General features: G+C 45.1%; 3 protein-coding genes across 4 annotated transcripts; 1 reads left to right on the forward strand and 2 right to left on the reverse strand.

Annotated features, from left to right (window-relative positions):
* Positions 1 to 1,281: 1,281 nt before the first annotated feature.
* Positions 1,282 to 17,598, reverse strand: cpt1ab (carnitine palmitoyltransferase 1Ab (liver)). 2 transcript variants are annotated; one of them, XM_067235541.1, is made up of 19 exons: positions 17,483 to 17,598; positions 14,001 to 14,166; positions 13,493 to 13,635; positions 12,216 to 12,387; positions 11,868 to 11,969; positions 11,377 to 11,514; positions 11,090 to 11,167; positions 10,369 to 10,476; positions 9,037 to 9,121; positions 6,832 to 7,027; positions 6,316 to 6,504; positions 6,066 to 6,171; positions 5,839 to 5,955; positions 5,045 to 5,209; positions 4,792 to 4,923; positions 4,482 to 4,634; positions 4,043 to 4,156; positions 3,301 to 3,393; positions 1,282 to 3,174 (listed from the first exon to the last, which is right to left on the reverse strand). In XM_067235541.1, exons 2-19 carry the CDS (start codon positions 14,139 to 14,141, stop codon positions 3,088 to 3,090), a joined length of 2,319 nt encoding a protein of 772 aa, XP_067091642.1. In that variant the 5' UTR covers positions 14,142 to 14,166; positions 17,483 to 17,598; the 3' UTR covers positions 1,282 to 3,087. The 2 variants fall into 2 exon arrangements, with proteins under 2 accessions (XP_067091642.1, XP_067091641.1); XM_067235540.1 differs by lacking the exon at positions 9,037 to 9,121 and adding an exon at positions 9,765 to 9,852.
* A 611-nt stretch (positions 17,599 to 18,209) lies between these two features.
* Positions 18,210 to 20,128, forward strand: mphosph6 (M-phase phosphoprotein 6). The gene is made up of 5 exons (XM_067234573.1): positions 18,210 to 18,724; positions 18,932 to 19,044; positions 19,269 to 19,359; positions 19,450 to 19,553; positions 19,756 to 20,128. The coding sequence occupies exons 1-5, from the start codon at positions 18,677 to 18,679 to the stop codon at positions 19,898 to 19,900; spliced, it is 501 nt and encodes a 166-aa protein (XP_067090674.1). The 5' UTR covers positions 18,210 to 18,676; the 3' UTR covers positions 19,901 to 20,128.
* Positions 20,129 to 20,161: 33 nt separating this feature from the next.
* hsd17b2 (hydroxysteroid (17-beta) dehydrogenase 2) lies at positions 20,162 to 23,391 on the reverse strand. The gene is made up of 5 exons (XM_067234572.1): positions 22,983 to 23,391; positions 22,287 to 22,559; positions 21,907 to 22,092; positions 21,169 to 21,306; positions 20,162 to 20,978 (listed from the first exon to the last, which is right to left on the reverse strand). The coding sequence occupies exons 1-5, from the start codon at positions 23,185 to 23,187 to the stop codon at positions 20,617 to 20,619; spliced, it is 1,164 nt and encodes a 387-aa protein (XP_067090673.1). The 5' UTR covers positions 23,188 to 23,391; the 3' UTR covers positions 20,162 to 20,616.
* Positions 23,392 to 23,728: the final 337 nt, after the last annotated feature.

The raw sequence follows: 23,728 nt of genomic DNA on the forward strand, positions 1-23,728 counted from the left end.
ATTATTCAAATTCACTTTCATGTACTGAGAGTATCCACAATGCTTCTCTGTAGAGCTACATTTATATAAATCAGCTTTTAAAGATTTACAGGAGACTGTTTTAGTTCTTGTTCCTGTTCTTCTTAGTTTCCAAAGTCCAGGTTCCCAGAGTTGATGAGGGGCGAGAGAGCAGACTTCAGGAATGCAGCCTTGAAACGTTAGTCCACCAGCGGAAGCCCCAGCTGGGGGACATGGGGCTGGGTGTACAGCTCTGGACGTGTGTGTTTGCGCGTGATTGTAGTGTGCGTGTGTGAAGTGTGTGTGTGTGTGTGTGTGTGTACACCTGTGATTAAGAGGAGAGGGAAGGAACCTGTCACATGTAATCACTTCCTGTCCCTGCCCTCCTGGGAAATCTGTCACCTCGCGATAGCTTTAAATGTCTTCCGTTTAATTCAGGCTCCAGGCTGAAATCGCTATGCCAGGGGTTATTAATACACCCTCAGCCTGGCCCACATAAACCCAGCCACCTGCCGGCTGGTGTGGAAGGGCTGCAGGACCGGGCACTGCTACTACTGGGAGGGCTTCATCGCCAAGACAGGAAGGATCCATTTCATCATCTTCTTGTCTCCTGAAGAAGTTTCCAGTTTGCTAAGGTATGAAGTGAATGGAGGGAAAAGAATCTGTCGCCTGTCACCGAGGCGACCTCGTATCGAGCGTGATTGGACAGGCGAAGTGTGTGCTCCTTTAGCAGAAACCAATCAGGAATGAGGACTCCAGGAAGGCTGCATTGGTGCTCATCTGGATGTTGCATTGTGTGCCCTTCATTCCAGATTGGTTTAGAAAATCTTTCATTGACTATGTGGTCTGATTTTAGTGTTGGTCTGAACTCTCGCACACCTTTGATTCTGTGAATCTTTAGGTTAATTACACACACAGCTGTGCTTTGCTTCTGAATACACAGGTCATGGTATTAGCCCTTGTGACTCAGACATGGCACCCAGCTGCTTCCTTGATGGTTTTCAGTCAGTCTCTCCTCAGATTTTACAGCCTTCAGCCCCCCCTAGAGGAACATCAGAGTAATTCATTATAATGTATTTGCACACAAAAGTAGCTTCATAGACAAGCAAACCATACCGTTTTTTCTAAACGATTTGTGACTGTGACTGACCCTCTATCAAACACACACAGCAAACTAACCTGCTGCTGCCCATGAAGGCCCTGCATTTCAAAAAATTGTTTCCAGCATTCGGAATACAAATACTTAATACATGCACTCACACAAAAAATACTTTGTCAGGAAGGTTGTTCAGTGTTGACATTCACTTTATTGTGTTAAAACTTGTTTTGGTATTTCAGCTGCTAGTCTTTTAAATGTTAATTTATGGGCAAACATGTACAGCTTCACTTTCCAAACCATGCAGCAGCGTAAACAAGAGGGATACTGGTTAAAAGTCAAACAAACTAAAACAGACAGTCATTGATGAAGTCTGCAATCAACATGTTCAAGTCAAAAAAAGGAATCTTTAAAATCACACATTTTGTCCATGTCACTTCTCATGTCAGCAAAGTTTTTTAGGATATGGTTCCTTACAAGGAACCAAATCGGTTTGTCCTCCAGAATGGATAAAATATGAAAAAATAAATACAATTCTGTACTGACACATCCACACAAACGACAATTCTACCAAGTTGTGTATCGTCTTGCCCTAACCCTATCCGTATCCTGGTTCCGGGTTGACTATTTCAGTTATGTTCGGTGACTGTATCTAAAAAGGTTACACATTTTCTAACCCCGCAAGTCTATGCTGAGAAGACCGGAGAATTTTGTACAAAATAATGCGTCTCATATCAAAATATGCAATAACTCTACAATGCAGTCAGTTGGTCATCGACAGTAATGATAGTTGCCATCGTGACTGGTCACAGGTGGGAGAAAAGTCCCTTTACAGGCAGATATATTGAGACGCCAAACAGATCCTTTGTGATCTGAAAACATGCGAAAGGTTACCAAGGCAACTGGTTAGGTTTGAGCTGAAGAAGGAGCAGTCATGGGGGGAAACTCAGCCTAACTAAAAGTGCAGTGACCGTCCCTCAACCCAACAACACAGGAACAAGCTTCCAGGAGAGGAGCTAGGATCAATAGATCATATATTGATCCTTGGAGAGGAGTCGCCTTTGGCAGTCCTGAATACCAGTGAAACTCAGCCTCTTCTGCAAGTCACACTCCCTGGAAACAATCTCCTCTCGACATTGTTCGGCCAGAGCAAGGCCATCTAGTCATGTTAGCAGAACTGGTGCCACGCAGTGTGGTGTCATATAGTGCACCCCCTACCGTAAGTGCAGTCCAGGTACAGTACATTGCTGAAGCGCCTGTTGGAACTCTAAAACTTGGCAAAAAAAAAAAAAAAAAAACTAACAAAATCCTGAGTATGGAAACGACAACAGAAACACAAAAAAACATTGTTGCCTTCTCATCACTAAAGCATAGCAGCTGAAAGAAGGAATAGCAGTCCTTAGACCGGGCCTACGGAGAGCCTCAGTTCTAAAACCAGCTTACGTGGTGGGATCTTAGAGTCCATCCCAACTCAAACACTCAGCACAAGGAACTGAAATCCCAACGACAAGCACAGCCATGTTAAAGTGGTCACATTTCTTTCTTTCCCCCTCTTGGGTTGGGGCTTCAGTTCATCTGACTGAGTGAGTGAATTAAAATGGAGACGTCCTTCCCACAAAACTTCATCCCTCCGCCCCTCCTCATACTAGTAGGTACGCAAGGCACAGGTGAGTGTGTTCAGGCCTGCAGATAAACATTTGATCTGTGCACTAATGCTACTTCGTACCACCCGCCAAAACAAAACGCACACACTTCACGAGAATAAAACATCAACAAAACAATGTGACATAAACGGCCATTTTCTTTTTACAATGTGTCAGTTTCTTCCGCCTAAACTGCGTTTTCATTTAACAATTTAATCCACTAACAAACTAAAAACTTGACGCCTGTACACGATCCGGGAGGGGTCGTCATGCCTTTGCGCTGAGAGGTTTCGTTTATTTGTCTCCTTCTGATGGCAAACGAGAGTGGGAGGGGGGAGGGGCAAAGGAAGGTCACTTGATGGCTTTCTTGTCAAGCTGAAAGAGATCCAGGATGTCCATCATGGCCTGTTTGATGGTCCCTCCAAAACGGAGAGAGTCCTAGAGAGAGAGAGAGAGAGAGGAAGAGAGGGAAAGAGAATTAAAAAACGCAACATTGTGTGGATGACAGAGAGAAAGCAAGAGATTTGTACATAAAAAAAAAAACTAAAGAAAGAGTCTGCTTACAGTTTCTGGGCTTGAGTGTTTGCTAGAGATGTGGAAGTTGATGAGTTCTTCTCCAAGGATGATGTAGGACACCCCATAACCATCATCTGCCACCTGGAGGACACACACACCACAACATTTGTCAGATCACACCTTCCAGAGTGGAGTAATGCTGAGATGTGTGATGGAGGTGATGGTGTGTGATGGAGGTGATGGAGGTGAAGGTGTATGATGGAGGTGATGGTGTGTGATGGAGGTGAAGGTGTGTGATGGTGTGTGATGGAGGTGAAGGTGTGTGATGGAGGTGATGGAGGTGATGGTGTGTGATGGTGTGTGATGGAGGTGAAGGTGTGTGATGGAGGTGAAGGTGTGTGATGGTGTGTGATGGTGTGTGATGGAGGTGATGGTGTGTGATGGAGGTGATGGTGTGTGTTGGAGGTGATGGTGTGTGATGGAGGTGATGGTGTGTGATGGAGGTGATGGTGTGTGATGGTGTGTGATGGAGGTGATGGTGTGTGATGGAGGTGATGGTGTGTGATGGAGGTGATGGTGTGTGTTGGAGGTGATGGTGTGTGATGGAGGTGATGGTGTGTGATGGAGGTGATGGTGTGTGTTGGAGGTGATGGTGTGTGATGGAGGTGATGGTGTGTGATGGAGGTGAAGGTGTGTGATGGAGGTGAAGGTGTGTGATGGAGGTGATGGTGTGTGATGGAGGTGAAGGAGTGTGTTGGAGGTGAAGGAGTGAGTTGGAGGGGGAACTCACCGGGCCAAAGCCCCCTCCTGCAGTCACGTATTCCGGGTGTCTGGCCAGGTCAAACAGAGCTACCTGCTGGAGGGGCGTCTGACTTGTAGACAGTCTCCAGGGCTCAGACAGTACCTTCACACACACACACACACACACACACACACAATAAGACACCAAAACATACCAAGAACAACCTGGTGGGTTTGTCAGTAAATAAAGTTGCATGTTTGTGTGCCGATCCCAGTTTGTGGTCAAGATAAAGACTTCAACTATGATTACTAGATTAGCACAGGTCACTGAGTATGTCAGTGCACCAAGTACAGCAGTTCCTATAGTTCCCACATAAATACCTACTAAAACGACCTACCTAACTGTTAACAGTGGGTACTCAACTATGTAAATACCAACCGTAACTAGCCAAACTCAGTGTTTTGAATTACAAAAAGGCAGTCCGTACCTCCTTGAGGAAAGGCGAGTCCACGCCCAGGTACTTGGACACCACGTAGAGGCAGAAAAGGTGGCGGTCGATGCCCTGCCCCGTCATGGCCAGACGGTACATGTTCTGGTGCTTCTCTGCCGCCACCTTCAGGAGACGCAACCGCTCCTCTCTCTGAGACACGAGGATTTAGAGGGAGAGAGAGAGACGCAGTTTACTGAGGCTGTGAGAGAGATGGTGGAGCAGGCAGTTTACTGAGGCTGTGACAGAGATGGTGGACAGGCAGTTGGTCTCCAGATGATCACAGCCCACTTCAGTGTTGGAGACCTACCTTCTCATCCCCCATCATGGCGCGTACGAAGGCGCAGGTCTCCATGGTACAGGAGCGTACAGTCTCCGTACGCCCCTCTCTGAACAGACGCGTCATGGACGCTTCGTAGGTCAGACAGAACTTCCCCTTGTCCTGGAAACACACACAAACACACACTTCAGCTGATCACACAGAGTAACATCACCTATAAATGCATCTAGACAGCCCATGCGTGTGTGTGTGTGAGAGTGGATTCAGAGGCTCAGGGTCGTACCCTGTAGTGAGCCAGTTGCAGGGCGATCTGGATGAAGGCGTCAGGGCTGGTTCGGCACTTCTTGATCAGGCCTTTGCCAAAGATGGTGAAGGGGTAGATATGAGAGTCCACGTCATCAGCCAGGACCATGGCCACCTTCAGAGAGCTCTGGATAACATCCTGGCACTGAGGACACACACACACACACACACACACACACACTGTTGGTGTATCTGATATTTGTAAGCTTATTTACCCCTTGTGCTGCCTTCGGGTCACAATGACCTGAAGGTTCACAACGACCCATCGTTGTGCTGCGACAACTTTACCCAATACAAAAACAAATATAAAACATTTTCTTTTAACCTTTGCGCTGTGGGGGGTGTGAGACAGACCGACGGTTAAAAGAAAATGCTTCACTTTATTTTTGTATGAGGTAAACCTGTCGCAACACGTGGGAGGGTCACAATGACTGAAGGGTCACCATGACCCGAAGATAACACAAGGGTTAAAGTGCGCAGCCACCTAATATTTATTGTCATTATCATTAAAGTTACCAGCAGGGGGTAGCAGAATCCAAGGAACAACCCAGTAGCAGATACAGGATAGTCTAAATTAAAACCACTGAAATTACCCCAGTATTGAAGTTAGTATTAGTATTAGTTAGCATTATTACCTTTAACATCCGACTTGTATTTAAAAGTAGCAGGTTGCAGCATGTAGATTGGGATTTCAAACAGTAAGCACAGCTTGTCTGCCTACATACCAACTCCACACACACAGCTGAGCCGTGGCGGGAGCCTGCAGCGCCTCACCTCTGTAGGGATGTCCCACAGCAGCCTCTGGGGCCCGGGCAGGTTGGGGTGCGGCTCTCCTTTGCAGTGGCCCTCCTCAGTGTAGCCCAGCTTGACAGGATCCATGGAGAGCACGTGCTGCAAAACACACAGCGCAGGGTCACGCCAGGCCTCTAATCATGACAAGACTAGGATGAGGAAACCATCACAGGATGTCTCGCTCCGAGACGCCCCGCTCTAAGACGCACCTCCCAGAGGTGGCCGATGATTGGTGCGTCGGCCCAGGCGTGCTCAGCGTTCAGGCCCATGCTGCCGTTCTTGAAGATGATGAGGTTGAAGGACTTATCGAACCACCTGGAGGACGACACACAAGATCAACCAGTAAACGTCTCGTTGCCTTCACCTATTTCACCATTCACTTGGGAGAGTGAGGTCGTATAAATGCAGTATTGTATTCAAGATGCTGTCTTTAGATATGTCAGGATCTACTTTTTGTACCTGTCATAGCATTTCCCGTGGAGGAGGGATTTGGCGTAGCTGGTCAGCGACGTGACCGGGTTCTCCGTGTCGTATCGCTGGTCCGTGTCGTCCAGGGTTACGAAGAAGGCGGCCTTCTCTATGGCATCAAGGGACTGCTTGTTCTTCCCACGGCTGAAGTATGTGTCACGGGCATTGGCCCATGGTGTCCTGGAAGGCAAGGGGGTAAAAGTTCAAAGAATAGCGGAACAAGTATGTACAGATAGATCCTAATGAGCTATGCGTGTCATATGCTCAGGTGTAGGACTATGAATCCACACAGAAATTAAGACATATTTTAAACCTAGGACTTGCCTTAATCTCGGTTTAATTTCGGTGATTAAACAATTAGAATGATCTAGCACTAAATACTTTAGTCGGTGTCGACTTCTGTCCGTCGACAAGTCAACAAAACAGGGCCTAAACCGATCAGTAACCTGTGTCGAGCACGGGCCTTTCCTGTCCCCGTTGTATGCTGTCAGGCACACACACACACACCTCTCCCCAGCAGTGAGGGCAGCCAGGTGCTCCTCTCCAGACTGAGGCTCAGACTGGTCAGCCAGGATCCTCTCCATCTGCTGTTCAATCTCTCGGGGCAACAGAAGGCGACCGTCGTAGAACATCCACACCTTGAAGAAGCGGCCCTTGTGGAACACGGCAATGTGCTTGCTCTCGTTCATGTGTTGGATGGTGTCTGGGAGAGAGACCAAGAGGAGAGAGACCAAGAGGAGAGAGACAAAGAGGAGAGAGATAGCGAGAGACCAAGAGGAGAGAGAGACCAAGAGAGGGGAGAAAGAGAGCAAGAGAGCGAGAGGAGACAAGCAAGGATAGGTACACACACACAAAAAATCTCAGGAACTACCTTCGAACACAAACAATGCCATTGTTGAAGACGAAAAGATTATCTTAAAGTGCGATACCACTGAGATCAAAGTGGGCCGTAAAAGCAGGAAGTCAAATTTCACATAACTTCAAACCAATATCAAAGGAGTAAAATACCAGAGCATCATTTAAAAGAGCTGGACAGTGAGGGACACAATGTAGACAAGGAGAAATGGCTTTCTTACTCAAATGAACGTAGACTGAAAAAAGTTCAATTTGAGTAAGAAAAAACGAAGTGTTCTACTAGCTGATTGGGGACGACAGTCTACAGCAGGTGGATATGGGGTAGGCAGAGGGGGGGGAGGCAGGGGGGGGGGGGGGGGGATTTGATGGGGTAAGACAGTTGGAAATGCAAACAGTTGTTTGAGGAGCACACACATGATAATCCCAATACATGTCACTTATTCCTCCATATATATGATTTGGGATGAGTGTGAGATGCATTCAAACAAGTGTTTGCCGAGTTAAGGGGATGGAGGAATGGGGTCTATGTTAGGGATGGAGGTCCCTGGAGCAGTGCTCCTTACAAGCGCCTCGCCCCCAGGTCACATCTGCTTACTGTACATGCATCTTCATTTACTCCATCTCCGTTGGGGAAAGGTGGACTGAACATGCTCTGGATAAGTGCCTTGGGGAAGTCAAGATGGAGGCTACTGCATCAAAACCTTCTTTTCAGCTGAATATTTACATTCCACATGACCTCACAATTCTATTGAAGGGAAACGCTTGTTTGTCAAACAATGCTCACATGCTTCAGTCATCGACCACAAGAACACATTCATAATATATGACAAATGCATTGGTCTAGTAGCCTGTGAACGTGTTCAATTTCATCCAGAGATGTTAAGAAACCACCACAGTGTGTTCGGTTTTCAAAGTTGTCACAGAAACGCACCCAGAAGGTTAGTTCATGCCACAGCAGTCCATTCATTCTATACATGCTGGATAGTGGCAGATTTTCTTGAAGCTACTTCCTTTAAGCATATCTACATTTTAACAACTAACCTACCATAAAAAGGATGGTAAAACACTAAGCAACGATAGCCCTTCTTTATAATTTACCTCAGATGACGCTAGAAACCTCTAAACTATTTAGGCTTATGCATCGAGAACCTACTGCACATCCCACAGGTACACTTAAGTCTTTTTAGTAAATAAATAATGTGTTAATGGGTACGTTTACAAAACAAGTTAAAAATACATTATTTTATTGATTTATAGTGGTCTTTCTGTTGTTTCAAAGGTTCATAGTGTTAAATGTGGGTAAATAAGTGCCCTTCCTCTCTCATAAACAAACCTTCCAGGGAAACCCTCCACAAAGGGTACTTCCTCTCTCATAAACAAACCTTCCAGGGAAACCCTCCACAAAGGGTACCAATCATTAACCAAACATAAATGTCATCTAGAAAGACCTTTAAAGGACATTCATTCAAACCCTTTAAGGGTTCACATTCAAGGGAATGTCCGTCTAATACACGTTTTTATTTCTTGATGTGTTTAATAGCGCAACTTAAAAGATGCATCTTTATTTTTTCTTATTTCTAATATTTGATTTAGTAATAATAGGCTATATGAATCAATAAAGTGAACTTATCACCAGTCTTGCACCAAACTCACAATCCAGCTATCTCTACGTTCTTCCACTACCTACCAAGTCCCCGCTAACCTGTCATGTCCTAGCATGCAAGGAGCATTACTGTACGCAAGTCGGATGAATTCATCCGTGGTCCAGAGATGCAGTGCAGCAGTGCACTCATGAGCAGTAACAGCAGAGCAGAGGAAGGGGAGGGAGGGAGGAGGCAAACACCACTAAGACTCTACCTGTGTCTACACCAGGGATGCGACTGCTGTTGAACATACGCTCGTATTGGGAGGAGCACATGGGGATAGTGTGTAGGAGCATGAGCTGAAAAGCAAAAAAAGGAGGAGGGAGGGGGGAGGGGGGGGAGAGTCAGACACAAGACAAGGGAGAGATGACACACCAGCTCGCTACGCTGGATGATGCTCTGACTGACTTGACTGACTAGCCCACCACCGGGGGAGAGCAGGACAGGCACCTAGAGGGAGGAAGATGAGGATGAGGAGACGATGATCAGGTTGATGAGCACACCGGAGAGGGGGGGGGGGGGGGCGTGGAGGGAGGCCAGGCGAGAAGAGGACAGTTCAGAAACCGGTGGCCCACCGCCTTAGTGAGACAAGCACAGCCCTAGGGTTGGCTACACTCACATAACTATAAATCGTTCATAATTCAAAAGGTCTACTACGCTTTCTGGTGCAAAGCAATGGGCTTATGCTTTCAAAAGAACCCGTTTTCAACTCGAGTGCTTTTCCAGTTTTTACAAGTGGATAAGCGGTGCATTCGTCCCTTTTGTGACCAGACGTGCAACACAGAGTCACCAAGGAGCCAATGGGCGATGCTTAGGGGCTGTGCTGGGTGTCACTGAAGCCAGGGATCAGGGTTTGCTGCGGCTGTTTGCTGGGGGTGATGGTGGAGACGTCAGAGGGTCAGAGGTGGAGAAGTCAGAGATATTGCGGTGCCCTCCTCTTACCTGTCTCTACGCCGGGGACACGGGAGGTATTAAACATTCGCTCCCATTGGGCGGAACACAGGGGAACCTTGTTGGCCAGCAAGTAAATCTAATACAGCGACCGGCAGCGACAAGGCAAAACAGTAAGAACAGAACACACAATGTTTATCAAGTGTATATATGTGAGTGTGTGTGTGTGTGTGTGTGTGGGGTTACATATGTATTTGTGTGTTTATGTAGGTATAGACAAATACACGTGTGTGTGTGTGTGTGGGAGGAAGTAAATTCAAGTGTCATGCAGGACTTGAAGGGCAAATGAGGCTGGGGTGTCTGTCTGGCTTATTGAGCACATCCACAGAGTTACAGAAAAAGCATGGCACACACCGTGACTGATGCCCATGCCGACTACATAAAGGTGGGTATTAGCCAACATGCTTTGCAATAGTCGGGAGAGGAGATATGAAAGGACTCATTTTATCACTTTGATAATTCATCAAAAAACTTGAAAAGATGGCGGAAATGATAAGAGCAAAAATAAATAACTGATCTGTGCTACATATTCATTCAGGTTATAGTCAAATATTATCTAGAGGTATCTAGAGATAGGGAAGTCAGGACAACTCACAGGCTGGATCTGAGCCCTGTCAAGCTTCCTCCTGTACAGCATAATGGCATGGATGGCGTTGCCCGCCCTGGCTGCCTGGAGGTTAGTGGGGAACACATACAGGAAGTCCTGTATGGAACAAAGGGGCAGGGGAAAAGGCTGAGCGTAAAAATACATACATTTGGTAGAAATGTCTGTCTACAAGCAATCACGACCATGGAAACTTCCTTTGCTTGTTGAAATAATAACCTGAAGATTAAGGAAGTTAGAACAGGAGAGAGACTTGGTCAGAGTCTACCAGCTGGTCTAAGTTCAGATCTGGTCAGAGTCTACCAATTGGTCTGAGGTCAGATCTGGTCAGTCTACCAGCTAGTCTGAGGTCAGATCTGGTCAGATTCTACCAGTTGGTCTGAGGTCAGATCTGGTCAGTCTACCAGCTAGTCTGAGGTCAGATCTGGTCAGAGTCTACCAGTTGGTCTGAGGTCAGATCTGGTCAGTCTACCAGCTAGTCTGAGGTCAGATCTGGTCAAAGTCTACCAGCTGGTCTGAGGTCAGATCTGGTCAGAGTCTACCAGCTAGTCTGAGACACACAGCAGAAATGGGTTCAATGGTGGTGAGTGTAAACAACATTATAGTGTCATATCCTTCGATAGACATGGCTCTACAACCACTCCACAAAGAAGCTGGGAACTAAGAAATAGCATCATAAATATCAGAATGTATAGATAGATGGAGGCCTCACCATTGCATAGTAGTTGCTGTTGACCATAATGGGCCCTCGGCCGCGGAGGTAGATGTACTCTTCCCACCAATCACTTACCTGGGAAAGAGGTGGGAGAGTGAGAGAAAGAGAAAAATGGAGAGAGGGTGAGAAAGAGATGGAGTGATAAAAAGAGACAAAGTGCAGAACGCTTCACCTTACTGGTCAACACATACAAAGTACCACAAGCAGTGACATTCATCATTCATTCATTCATTCATCGACACGCCGATTTATAATAAATAATGTGGGTCTCCCTTCTGACTCACATAGTTGGAGGCCCACCAGGACTTGAGCTTGAGGTACCACTGCAGTCTGGGGCCCAGGTTCTTCTCAAAGTCCTCGGCCAGGCCCTTCATCCTCTCAAACTGGCCATCATCCATGAGAGGACGTGCGGACTCCAAGTACTGCAAATACACAGTCCACGTTCTCCTTATTACGTCAAGTTAGAAACAGGAGGTAGTCACAAAACAGAAAGCATTCCTAGACAGATGCCAGACAACAACAAACATGGGGGTGCAACTATGGCTTGGAGGAGATAGGTCAACATCTAATGACGCTGAACACAAGGGTGACTTTGTTTGGGCCAAAGCATGAAACAATCTGTTTCATGCAAGTCTGAGATAGGGAAGGCAGATGCGTCAGACTTGACTGAATATTTATTTAAAGGAAGTCCTCTGAAGCAGCTGAGGGGACAGGGAGAAACCAGAGTGTGACATCCAGTGAAGAAGCCAGTGACATCACAAGGCTGAACTCTCACCCTCCTGGTGGTGTCCTGGATGCTGGGCACTGGGAGCCGGGGAAGAGAGTTCTGGAAACTGTACAGCATTGGCTTCCTGCCAGAGAACACCTTCACCAGTAACTGTGAACAAGAAAGAGAGAGGGTGGTATAGAGGCTAAAATGAGACTTTCGCCAAACAACCCACATTCTGAATGTAAGGGCATTGGGTTTGTCGGTGGATTAGACATGGGATTGATGACAATATTAAGAATCCCACAGACAAAACAGGTTTCGCTTTTTTAAGATCAAGTATTTCTACCAAAGTGTTAATAAAGCTGGTTATGATATGAACGCTAAGTGGTGACATGTTGGCCCTGAGCTGCTCACCATCCAGAGGCGCGTGGACCAGTTGATGGAGCCGTGGCTGGCGTGCATCCAGCCGTGCCAGGACAACAGGCACTTCAGGGTGTTCCTCATGACAAAGATGATGCCCACCCACAGGCCTGTGCCCACCAGGACACCTCCCACCATCCTCTGGCTCTCTGTGGACATGTACTGACTGGGGAGGGGGGAGGGAGGGAGAGAGAGAGAGACAGGGGGGAGGGAGAGAGAGAGAGAGAGAGAGAGAGAGAGAGAGAGAGAGAGAGAGAGAGACAGACAGGGGGGAGGGAGAGGGAGAGAGAGACAGACAGGGGGGAGGGAGAAGGAGGGAAACAGAGACAGAGATACAGACAGGGGGGAGAGAGAGAGAGAGAGAGAGAGAGAGAGAGAGAGAGAGAGAGAGAGAGAGAGAGAGAGAGAGAGAGAGAGAGAGAGAGAGAGAGAGAGAGAGAGAGAGAGAATCAAATATCAGCATATTCCACCATTCAGTCCTTTCATTAACTTAAAATCCCAACTCTTAAATTAATAAATCATTCACTGATAGTAGGGACTGATTCGCTAACAGTGCACACCATCAGAGAAATGACGGCAGTGTTGCATCATTGATTATAGCTTCCTTTTTCAACACCTGTTCCTTATGGGTGTTTATGAATGATTAATCAAGCTTTACAATGAGTCACCTTTAGCCTATGGGTATCAGGCAGATTGAGGCCATTCCTTTATCAGCAAAATGGATCCTTCCTGCTTTAATGGTTTACGGCTTCAAGGAACTAATTCTAATGGGAATCCAAGGTTCAGCACAGCATCTAGGGTAGCGCCATCTAGATTCCCTGGTAAGTATGAGTCCTGACTTCCAACTAACCATATCCAGCCCTCTTCGGTCTTAGTTAGTTCAATGTTTGATTTTCAATTATACAGCCAAACAACAGGTGTAAAACACTGACAGCATTGATGTAGATTTCAACCAATGTTAAGAGTTTGTTCAAACCTGGGAATAGCGAAGGCTTTTAACATTGAAACATGACAGTGTAATAGGGTAGTGTTGTCTGCATGTGACACAGACTCTGCTCTGAAGTCAGACACAGGAAACCTGACTGGCACACATCCCTCTCCTTTCCTCAGAAAAATCATCTGATCTGATCATGAGTGGATTGAAAATGACCTGGAGCTATTTCTTTTTTTTACCTTTGTAATTATATTTGTTCGGAGATGGACTCAAGGAGTTGCATTTCCGGAGCCATGGAGACGCACAGACATGTTTTCCCTCATGAGTGAAGACTTACCTGAGGGACAGGTGGTGTCCCAGTCTGGTGACCAGCCCCAGGGAGGGGTCCGTGCTGGCATATCTAGTGGAGGACATGTAAGACACCACCACCACCAAGAACCCAGATGGACTTCCTGGGTACACACCCGTCATCACCCCATTCTGACAAGAAAGGACATATCGGTGTTAATAATGAAAGGGGCTGGAGTCCTACTTGGAGGAAACACAGGTTCAATGTATGAAATCTTGGATAGATTTTAGGATAAGGTGGAACTACTGAACTAGACAGCCAGAGGGATGTGGTGAGTGATGTTGTATTGTCATCAAAAATCAACAGAGGTGCTGCATAAGAACAGGTGGAGGTGAGTGTGTTGCCAGTGTGCTATGAAAACCCTGAGGACAAACATAAAGAATAAGGAAATATTTTGCCCCGTTCCACAGATCAGCACTCCCACATTCAACACCCGACCAAACTAATGTCCCTCTCTGATGGTTTACACACAGGTCATGCCCTTCTCGTTTCTCACCTTGAAGCGGATGAACCTCTTCTTCCACGAGTGGAGTCCGGAGAGGTAGATCTGCCTCAGGGCCTCGTGACACAGCTGCAGATCGATCCCATCGGGGGTGACGGTGAACTGGAAGGCCACCGCCTGGTGAGCTTCTGCCATGGTTGGCTGCTACTGTACGGCGTCACTAGTGGGAGGAAGGCGGGAGGGATGCAACCGTGTCTTTGAAACGTAAACAAAAAAGCCTGGACTAAGTAGACTATGATTGTGAGGTGCCTGTGCCTTGCATCAAAAATGCCCTGCTTTATCTGTAACACATTGAACAGCCTACCTTTAAAGTAAACATGATCATTGATCGCGATTGTTACTGATCAAATCTTGTCTGCAAACAAGAATTGAGGCAAACACCATGTGATGCTCTTTTTCTCACTTCTCAGGAGTCTTGATAATCTCACATCCGTTATGATCACTATGCATTCAGATGAAAGAATCAACACTAATCTGCTTGCTTCCAGACAATTTACAAGAAATTTCAATGGTTTATCAATTTAACATCTAAGCCCAGATTCTTCAAAAGGTTCGCAGAGCAAGCAAAGAGTATGAAACCACAGGTAAGCGAACAGATCTCAGGAAATTGTCTCAAGAATAGACGTTCCTTGAAGAACGGCAACCCACATGCCCAATTGTATTAGAAAGTTACATGGTGGTTCATGTAGTGTAGGACCTTACAGTATTACACTTTTTCTGACAAGGTTGGTCTGAGAAACAATGGTATGGGCTAGAACGCCCACGATGCCAAGTGTGTCAATAAGAACTTCTGTGTCTAACATCCAAGTGTGCAGTGCGTGAACATGCCAATTCAGTTGAATCATAGTTTATTACATCCTTCTCTTCAACTATTGTGTAGTGATAGGATTTTATGGTTTTGTTTTATGGTCGTGTTATTGTACAGGGCTCTTCATGTGATACCGTGGAATATCTCTAAACGATCAGGGTCATCAAAGTAAACAACTTGTTACTCCTCCACCTGCCTGGAGAAAACCTAGTTACTTAAGACGCGTTTAATCTCATTATCCTTCAGACTGGAGTCGTCTGCCACCAATCAAAATGGACAGACTTCACAGTTCCTTATTCTCAGTCATAAGGTCACTGGCCTGTAAATGCATGCGATAATCATTACAATTAATGGGTTTAAGTATTGGGTCAAAGATCAGTCTTTTCAACTCTAAATTCTTGTCCTAACATACCACAGAACCTTAACAATGGCCTCTTTGATAGCCAGACATGAACCTATACGTCCTATAACTACAGCGATTAACTGCAGTTCTTCTGCAAACGGACACCAGGACAGTTCCCAAAGGCACACAGAGGGTAAACTGTTTTGAATTTGACCAAGAACCCAGGACAACTAGACTACTAAAACACACCTATCCATATCCAGACTGGTTGCACATGGTGCAGCCATGACAACTTGAAACTGTTCTTCTCCAGTTGTCACTTCAGCAGATAGTGTCTGAGTTTAGCATTGGTGACAATTCTCACTGAATCCAATGTCACTAGAGTCAGAGAAACTGGTGAATCGAGGCTTGGCAGTGTAATAAATGTATTGGCTAATACAAAATACTTGACAAAAATCAAGTCTGAAGTGGTTTGGAGGTAATGGTAAAGGTCACCCTGCTAACTCCGCTGTTGAAACATAAAATAGTAATAGGCTACCGGTATTATACGGCTACTTCACTCAATGCAACTGAGACTATTTACATCACAAATTTCAACCGTCCTGCTAAATTACTGGCTCTAGGTCAAGATAACCTTAGCAGTAAAGGGTTTGAGTGGGTAACTTCCAAGTGACCCTGACCGTTAGTTACTATAGCATGTGCGTCAACAGATCGAAGAGGAACAGACTTACAAGAGCACCTTTCTGACACGGGTCCACCTGGCTGTGTCGAATATATGATGAATATGATCAGAACACACGTTTAACTAGGACGAAATTCTTGTCGAGACAAAATCTTGTATACGTCAATTATTCACAATTGTCCTAAGATAAAGCTTTACGACGTGTACCTTTAAGTCAATTTCTTAAGGACACTCTTGATTAAAAGTAAATAGGCCAAAAGTCGTCTCTACGACAGGTTTTTGGCACCTGCATAACAACGCAGGTCTTTCCATTCAACCGCATTTCTCAAGCCCGTTCCCTTCCCCCAGTTGTTCCCGTGATCACATGATCAGCCTCTGCCACCGAAAACTAGGGGAAAGGTCGCGGCGCAATAGCGCTCGAATATTCGCCAACAGTGGAACATAACAGGGCTATTCAAGCCCTATGTCAATATCAGCACCGAGCAAAAAAATTATGTGCTGTTAAATGTTTGTAAACAACGGCTGAACCATGTAGTAGCCTAACGTATGTTGGAAGCAACAGAAACTACGGTCAAATTATTTACCAAGATCCCTGAATAGGCTACTGTTCCCAACAATGAAATCAATGCAGTAATCAACCTGGTTTATGTTCTGGCTGATTGTGTTAACTTTTCAATGCATTCAGCCTAATGTGTTTCATTACATAAAATATAATATAGGCTATTCAAATGTGTTTTATTTCGGAGAATACATGACAGCCCACGTGATTGGTGTTAAACGAGGTCATTGACTTTCCAAGAGCAAGAAGTCATCATTCTATCCTTAATTCGATAAGATAAATGAACTTTGTCAATATACAAAACCTATTCCATGTCTGTAAGGACTGTTGAAGTACAGCTGTGGCCTAATGTTCACTTCGACTGACCTTCATTATTTGAGTAGACAGCAAGGTGTGACCAAAAACACATGTCTTTACATAAAACAACCATTCTATATGAACTGCACTGTAGGCTACACAAAATTGTTCCTCTTCTACAAAACATTGCCGCGTTTGGCAGTGTGTATTACAGAATGACCTCTCCTTGGACTATTGCCCACATTCGTGTTATGATGACAACTACAGTGCAGATTTGTGCTACCTGCTGATTTTGTTCTGCAGCACAAGGTTAACCAGACACCTGGTAAAATACTGTAGCCTATTTCCCGTTCTGAAAGCATTTTTTAAATGCTATGTTGACATTCAACAAATCCTAGCGGATTAGCCTACGTGAAACAGAACGAAGGCCTACAAGAAGCTTGTGCAGGCTAGTTAGTTCACATGCCCCCAAAAAAGACTGCGCGTTGATATATCAATAACAAATATTCGTTTTCTATCAACTTATTTGTATAGCTAGTCCTCGCAACAGTCAGTGAGCTACACAGTTGAGCCAAACCAATGGTGAAATGATCCATCACACTTTTCGATTAACAGAAAATTAAACAAAAAAGGCGTACAGCAACAAATATCGTTGGTTTGTGTCGATGTTGTAGTGGCGTATTTAGTCACTGCAGCATATTTATTTACTTCGAAAACTACTGATATAATACAGTAAGTGCATAATAAAGGTCTTAAATGTAACAAAATATAGCCTATGTTCACTCACCAACCCTTAGTCGGCACTTGTAGATTTGCGAAGCAAAATGTTATGGGGGATTTCCGTTAGAATTAGATGAGGTTGTGTGATGCGAACAGACTTTCGCCTACTGGTCTCGCAGCTTGCATTAATGGGTAGCCAAGACTCCCAGAGACCGCCCATACGAAACGTCACACAACTGCACTATATAATTTATGCAGAATTAACCTACTCTCCCTAAACCGGAAAATTATAGTGAGAGAAGGTGTCATATGCAGTCAAATTATACTCAGAAGGCAAGCCATCAAGGCACACGTTTGTGTATGAGGCACAAATAGGCACGCAGTTAATATGTTTCTTGTCAAAAAGCCCTCATTATGGCATGACCTGTGATTTTAACTTTTCTGACTCCACAGGAAAATGTTGTCCGATGGTGCAAGGGTCTGGTAATGCTCCCAATTTTGCAAGGCTCTGAAGTTTTATCAAAAGTTTGTTTCTGATTGGCTGGTAGGTGGCATTTAACTCTGAGACCGTCCACAATATGTGATCTACTAGTAAGTCAAGAGACGATGATTTGTCAGATAGATTGGTCGAGCCTGCATTTGATCAAGACGGTAAAAGACTGATGTATAGATGAAACTTGTTGTATAACGATTATAGTACATTTACATTTAGTCATTTAGCAGAAAATATAAACAACCGCCCGAACAAGTCAATGCTCACGAAGAATTAGGCATTTTCAGTCCAAATTGGGATATCTTAGTAGGCCTACTGTAAATTACAATAGCGCTACTACTGTAGGCTACACGGATTAGCACTTTACAGACTCTGAAAACAGGGACTGACTAACGATTGAGCAATACAACTTACTATACTATACTTTAAAGCCTGTATTTTAGTGTAAATTAACAAACCAACATCGAGAAATGTACTTTATGCTCATAGAAAGTAGGTAGAGTACACTATAAGATAACACGCGATTATATAAATCACATTCAGCTCAACCAAGTAACAAGAAAAAACGTGATAATTTCGCGCACGCACAAGGAAGGGGAACAGGGGAACAGAATTCTCCGGAACCACGTGACGGCATTGAAAGTGAGCTCGTGGCAACAAACATCCATGAGTACATTATACACTTGTCGCTCGTTTTTTTTGCAGTTTTACAACAATAATAAAACTTCAAGACTTCGCTAACCTATAGTTAGCTAAGCCCAAATTGCAATGACCAGTGACGCATCGAAACTGTCCAAAAACCTCTTACGCATGAAGGTAAGCAATGACAAGTTGGCCAACGGGATGAGCTAAGCTAACGTTAGCAAAATAATGGGCATTGCAATGTCAGTCTGAACTAGCTAGCTAGTTGGCTATAACAATACTGTATAGTTAACTCTTAAACACAATTAATTGCAATAGGTTGAATTTGCGTACTAGCTTTTGATATGTTGAACTTTGTTTTATCAATTGTAACTGCGTTAGTTCATGCAAAGAGGTCTGGATGCCGATACCAAGAAGCAACTGGAGGAGGAGGAGAGGAGGATCATCAGTGACGAGCACTGGTATCTCGACCTCCCGGAACTCAAAGCTAAAGAGTATGCACCTTTTACATGTCCATCCTCGTGGTAATGTGGGACTTTAAATGCCGGTATTGTACCGAAAACTGTGACAAGGGGTTGCTGTTGTAATGGCTTGCTATACTGTTCAGCAAATGTTCGAGCCATAATCCTGGGAAGACTTTAGAACAGCGACCTCTGGTCACAGCTTTCGATAGTCGATAACACAGGTATTGGTTGACTGTCGTTCTTTTGCTGAATAGGAACGTCATCATTGAGGAGAACAGTTTTGTTCCTTGTGAAGATTTGAAGTATGGACGAATGTCATTCAAAGGATTCAATCCAGAAGTTGAGGTACTGTTTTAAATGATATTCACATTCTTTTAACTAGCTGGTATGATGCAAAAATAGTGTATTCAATACAGAATGTTTTTTTCCTGACAGAAACTAATGGTGTTGATGAACACTCTGAATGAGGAAGAGGTGGAGGAGGAAGAGGAAATTAGTCGAATGGAGACTGATGTCACAGATGAGGAAATGGCAAGAAGGTACCAACACTTCTCAAATGACTAACTAGAATAAATCAAAGCATAATGTTATTACACAAGCAGCTCTGCTGTATCATTCACCTCCCCTTTATAACTCTCCCTAAAGCAGTCTGTGTACTAGTCATAGCTGTTTATAAAGTGTTGAGATCAAAACCATAGTACAATGATACTTCAATCTGCTTCATTTTCTCACACCTTACAGATATGAAAGCTTGGTTGCAAGCATGAAGAAAAAGTTTGTTAAAAAGCGGGAGAGGCCCGCAATGGAGAAGCAGGACGAGGAGGATGCTAACCACAATGTTGAGCAGACTAAAACAAAAAGGGCCTTTTTGAAACCTCAGGACTGAAAATACTTTGTTCGGTTACAACCGGATTTTCACAGTCAACCACAGCTTTCGTAGTTGTGACAGATATAATAGGAAAATTTGATATTTTTATGGATGTTATACATCATTTTTTATATAAAACTTCTTCAAGATGCCAGAATATGCAACGTGCATTGTATTTATTTGAGCAGTATAGCAACCTTGTAACATGAACACAAGTGTGATTCCCAATAAAGACACTGCCCAGTTTGTAGGTTTGGCTAGTCTATGCTTCCACATGAGAGGAATTTACCAGGCACTTCAGGTACATTTGAATAATCTGAGAACTGTTTTGGAATGAGTGGACAACTGACCTAGGATGGAAATGACAGTACCTTCAGAGTAAGTCAAGATGGACCACGTTGACAAAGAGGTTGTCTATCGGAGAAATCAAATATCTCAACGGAGGAAGACATTTAGGCACTGCAAACATGTTTACATTTTACAACCGAATTTACACATTCAGATTTAGTTGTCATGCTGAAGGAAGATATCTGTAGACAAATCAAAAAAGGTACATACAATGCATGAATTTTTTTCTTGAGCTAATTTAGATCGACCAGATAGGCCAAGTCTAATGCACAGCTATGAGGAAGGAGGAGAGGTTATAATCTTGAAAGCATTACCTTGCTGGATACAGAGAATTACCCGCATACTGTTGCCTAACTTGTCTGACAGGAAGTGGATCTCAGCATAGGTCACAAAATCATTGAGCTCACGTTCTCTTGTAACCCATGTGGAGTGTAACAGCCATCGAACTGAAACACACTTGTGATGATGGCATCGTAGAGCTTGGTGGGACAGTGGCGGTGCAGGAAGGGAATGAGCCAGCCACACTGCCCAGGGGAGTAGAGGGGTCTGGGGGCCTGCGACATCAGGGCATGGCACAGGACGTCCAGCACAGGACCCAGGTCCTCTTCTGACCGCTTGACCATGCTGGCAAAGCAGTTCTGTATAGACGAGATGTAATCTTCTCCGTAATCCTCCCTGGCATCGTTTGAGAGATTTGTGAGGATCTCCTCTTGGCATCGATTCCACTCTTCACTGCTCCCAAATATACCTGTTAATCAAATGTGTTGTTCATTGGATGATAGAATATAAACAGTTTTCTGTTGTCACGAGATGTATGCTATACACTAGGTCAACACTTCATTCAAGCAAAAACTGGGACAGCTCAGTGCTAGAGCATTTAGCTGGAGAGGTTCAAATTCCCCCAATCATTTTAATAAAAGCGTCTTCTAATAACATACATGTTCTGAATCCTGCTGGTTGGATTATGGCTACTTGAATCCCCCATCTGGCAAGTTCCAGTCTCATCACTCCACTGAAGCGGATGAGTGCTGCCTTGGACGCAGCGTACGCAGCAAACCACGGGATCGGCACGTCTCCTGAGACAACAGAAACAAAATAGACATCAACTAATTAAATGATACCTGCGGTCATCAAACACTTATCTGAGGATGGGCATCTCAATTGCAAATAAGGGTGTGTTCAGAAAGATGAAAAGCCCAAAATGTTCTGGAATAAGTACCAGTCCAGAACAAATCCAGTTGGTTCATAATCCCAGTCCGCACCCATGACACTCAGTATTATGCCATGTAAATGCAAAACCCCACTTATAAACACAAGTGTAGTGAAGTTACATTACATTTTAGACGCTTTTATCCAAAGTAACACAAATAGTGCATCAGAATCAGAAAGGGATTTATTCGCCATGAAAGTTTGCACAGACAAGGAATTTGCTTTGGCAGGAAGGTGCATACAATAAACATATACCTAAAATTTAAATATGTGGACTAACTATACTAAGGGTACATAAACTAGCAGTACTAAGTGGATCTTGGCAGAACACTGAATTAACAGACAAAACAAGACAAAAAAGAGCGCACCTAACGACCGAGGCAGCCATCATCGGCGCCATCTTGGATCTAGTTGCATACAGTACAAGTTCAAGCAGTCTTTTTTGTGAGCCACTAAGTTAGTTTTACCTGCCATGCTGCAGACATTAACCACCCGTCCTCTGGACCTCCTCAGCAGGGGGAGGAACACCTGACACACATCCACTGCTCCCAGGAAGTTGACAGCCAGGCACTGTCTGTACACTCTAAGAGGCAAGATCTCCCCGTCTGCTACATATCCCAGGATCCCTGCATTGTTCACCACGCCCCAGAGCCCTGTCAGTCAGAAGATACGTGAGACTCTCCCAGTGTGTAAGAGACCAAGAGCAGGGTTACATCATCAGCTTTAATAGTCTCCCCAGAGTAAACCAACCCTACACAGGAACTGGCATAACATGAAGATAACATTTGGAATTATACGATCATGTCTGAGCTCTGTAATTCTTTCAGGTAACCTGACAGCACTTCACCAGTTTCTCCAACGTGGGAACAGATGTATCGGTGAGCTTGTTGGATCTGCTCGTGGTCCGTCACGTCCAGCTGAAGAACATGCAGCGCCCCCCCGGCCCCCTCACCCCCCCCAGCCCCCTCACCCCCCTCAGCCCCCCCACCCTGGGACCCGCCACCATGCCTCCGTAGCTCCATAGCTCCGGGACTCTGCTCATCCAGAACTCCAGCAAAGACAGTCACTCCCTCGTCATACAGCTTCTTAGCCAGAGCGTGACCAAAACCTGTGTCACTCCCTGATATGAAAACAATGGTTAGAACACGTGACTGTTTACTGTGCAACTTGTTACTGCTTTAAGGAGACAAAATGACAGTGCACATGTTGAACAGTGTTTGTGTATCTCTGATTGGGTAAATGCATTCGTAAGTACCATGCTAAATGGGTGACTTGAAACGTGTTTACATTTTCCAAGACATGTAGACGTTTGTTAGACTTTAACAGTCATGCCAGGTGTGGACAATCCAACTATTGTTACTACCTGATGGACTGACATTAGGCAATACTGGTAGACTGTTTGTTCAGTGTGGTGGCAAGGGAAAAGTAACATCTCCATGATGAAATGCTCTCCAGTGACAAAATGCATTATTTCTAAACCTACTAGAAAAGTCACAGCGCGTCTGTGTGTTGCTGTGTGTGTTGCAACCCTGTGTCCACCCACCTGTAATCAGCACTGATCTCCCACACATCGCCAGCATCTCCCCCTGCCTGCCGAGGACAACGCAACTCCACCAGAGGACACAGACCAGCAGCAGGAGACCACAGTAGCCCGGAAGGGTCAAAAAGCACACAGGCCCTGCAAGGACCCAAACAAGTCCAAGGCCCCAGTAACTTCCCCTAGGATGGCCTCTCACCTTACACACCATGGTCCCAATGTTCACAGCTGAGAACGAGGCTTAGAGACCAGACACACACCAGGAGTCGTCGTCAGCTTTGTCCATTCTTCCCTGCGACTCAACCGGTCTGCAGTTTCCTTCAGATCAGCGCGTTATCTGGGTTCACTGTCTGGCATGCTGAACTCTCTCTGAATGTCTGTTGTTGCACGTTAGGTCGGATCCCTGCTATGTGTACACTGCATGCATCCTCTACACTGAAAAGCAGAGTTCTTCAGGTGACCCTTTCAAGATACGACCTCGCCCACATGGAAGCCACCAATCAACAGACACGTTGAGTTCATGTGAAAACAGGTGCGTCTGGTCTTGCCTGGAACCTGTTACATTCTGTCCCAGACACTGTACGAAGCGCCCACTACAGTAAAACTATCTGGTCCTATTATGTATCCTTTGGCAACCTTCAGGAAAAAATCCCAATGGTTTTTATCATCGTATCAGCAGGGGCAACTGCATGTCTCTGCATCTCATAGGCCTCCCTGCTGGCAGGCTCACCGCGTGACCTGGAGACCAGTCT

This window comes from Osmerus mordax, chromosome 4 (assembly GCF_038355195.1).
Source record: "Osmerus mordax isolate fOsmMor3 chromosome 4, fOsmMor3.pri, whole genome shotgun sequence".
Taxonomy (NCBI): domain Eukaryota; kingdom Metazoa; phylum Chordata; class Actinopteri; order Osmeriformes; family Osmeridae; genus Osmerus; species Osmerus mordax.

Coding starts and splice junctions, on each gene's coding strand:
- hsd17b2 (XM_067234572.1), bottom strand. CDS start 23,187: ATGGTGTGTAAGGTGAGAGGCCATCCTAGGGGAAGTTACTGGGGCCTT. Junction 22,093..22,286: donor TTCCCACGTTGGAGAAACTG/GTGAAGTGCTGT, acceptor TCTGACTGACAG/GGCTCTGGGGCGTGGTGAAC. Junction 21,307..21,906: donor TAATGTCTGCAGCATGGCAG/GTAAAACTAACT, acceptor CTGTTGTCTCAG/GAGACGTGCCGATCCCGTGG.
- cpt1ab (XM_067235540.1), bottom strand. CDS start 14,141: ATGGCAGAAGCTCACCAGGCGGTGGCCTTCCAGTTCACCGTCACCCCC. Junction 11,515..11,867: donor TCCAGGACACCACCAGGAGG/GTGAGAGTTCAG, acceptor GTGTATTTGCAG/TACTTGGAGTCCGCACGTCC. Junction 5,956..6,065: donor TCATCGGCCACCTCTGGGAG/GTGCGTCTTAGA, acceptor TGTGTTTTGCAG/CACGTGCTCTCCATGGATCC.
- mphosph6 (XM_067234573.1), top strand. CDS start 18,677: ATGACCAGTGACGCATCGAAACTGTCCAAAAACCTCTTACGCATGAAG. Junction 18,725..18,931: donor AAAACCTCTTACGCATGAAG/GTAAGCAATGAC, acceptor TAACTGCGTTAG/TTCATGCAAAGAGGTCTGGA. Junction 19,554..19,755: donor GATGAGGAAATGGCAAGAAG/GTACCAACACTT, acceptor CACACCTTACAG/ATATGAAAGCTTGGTTGCAA.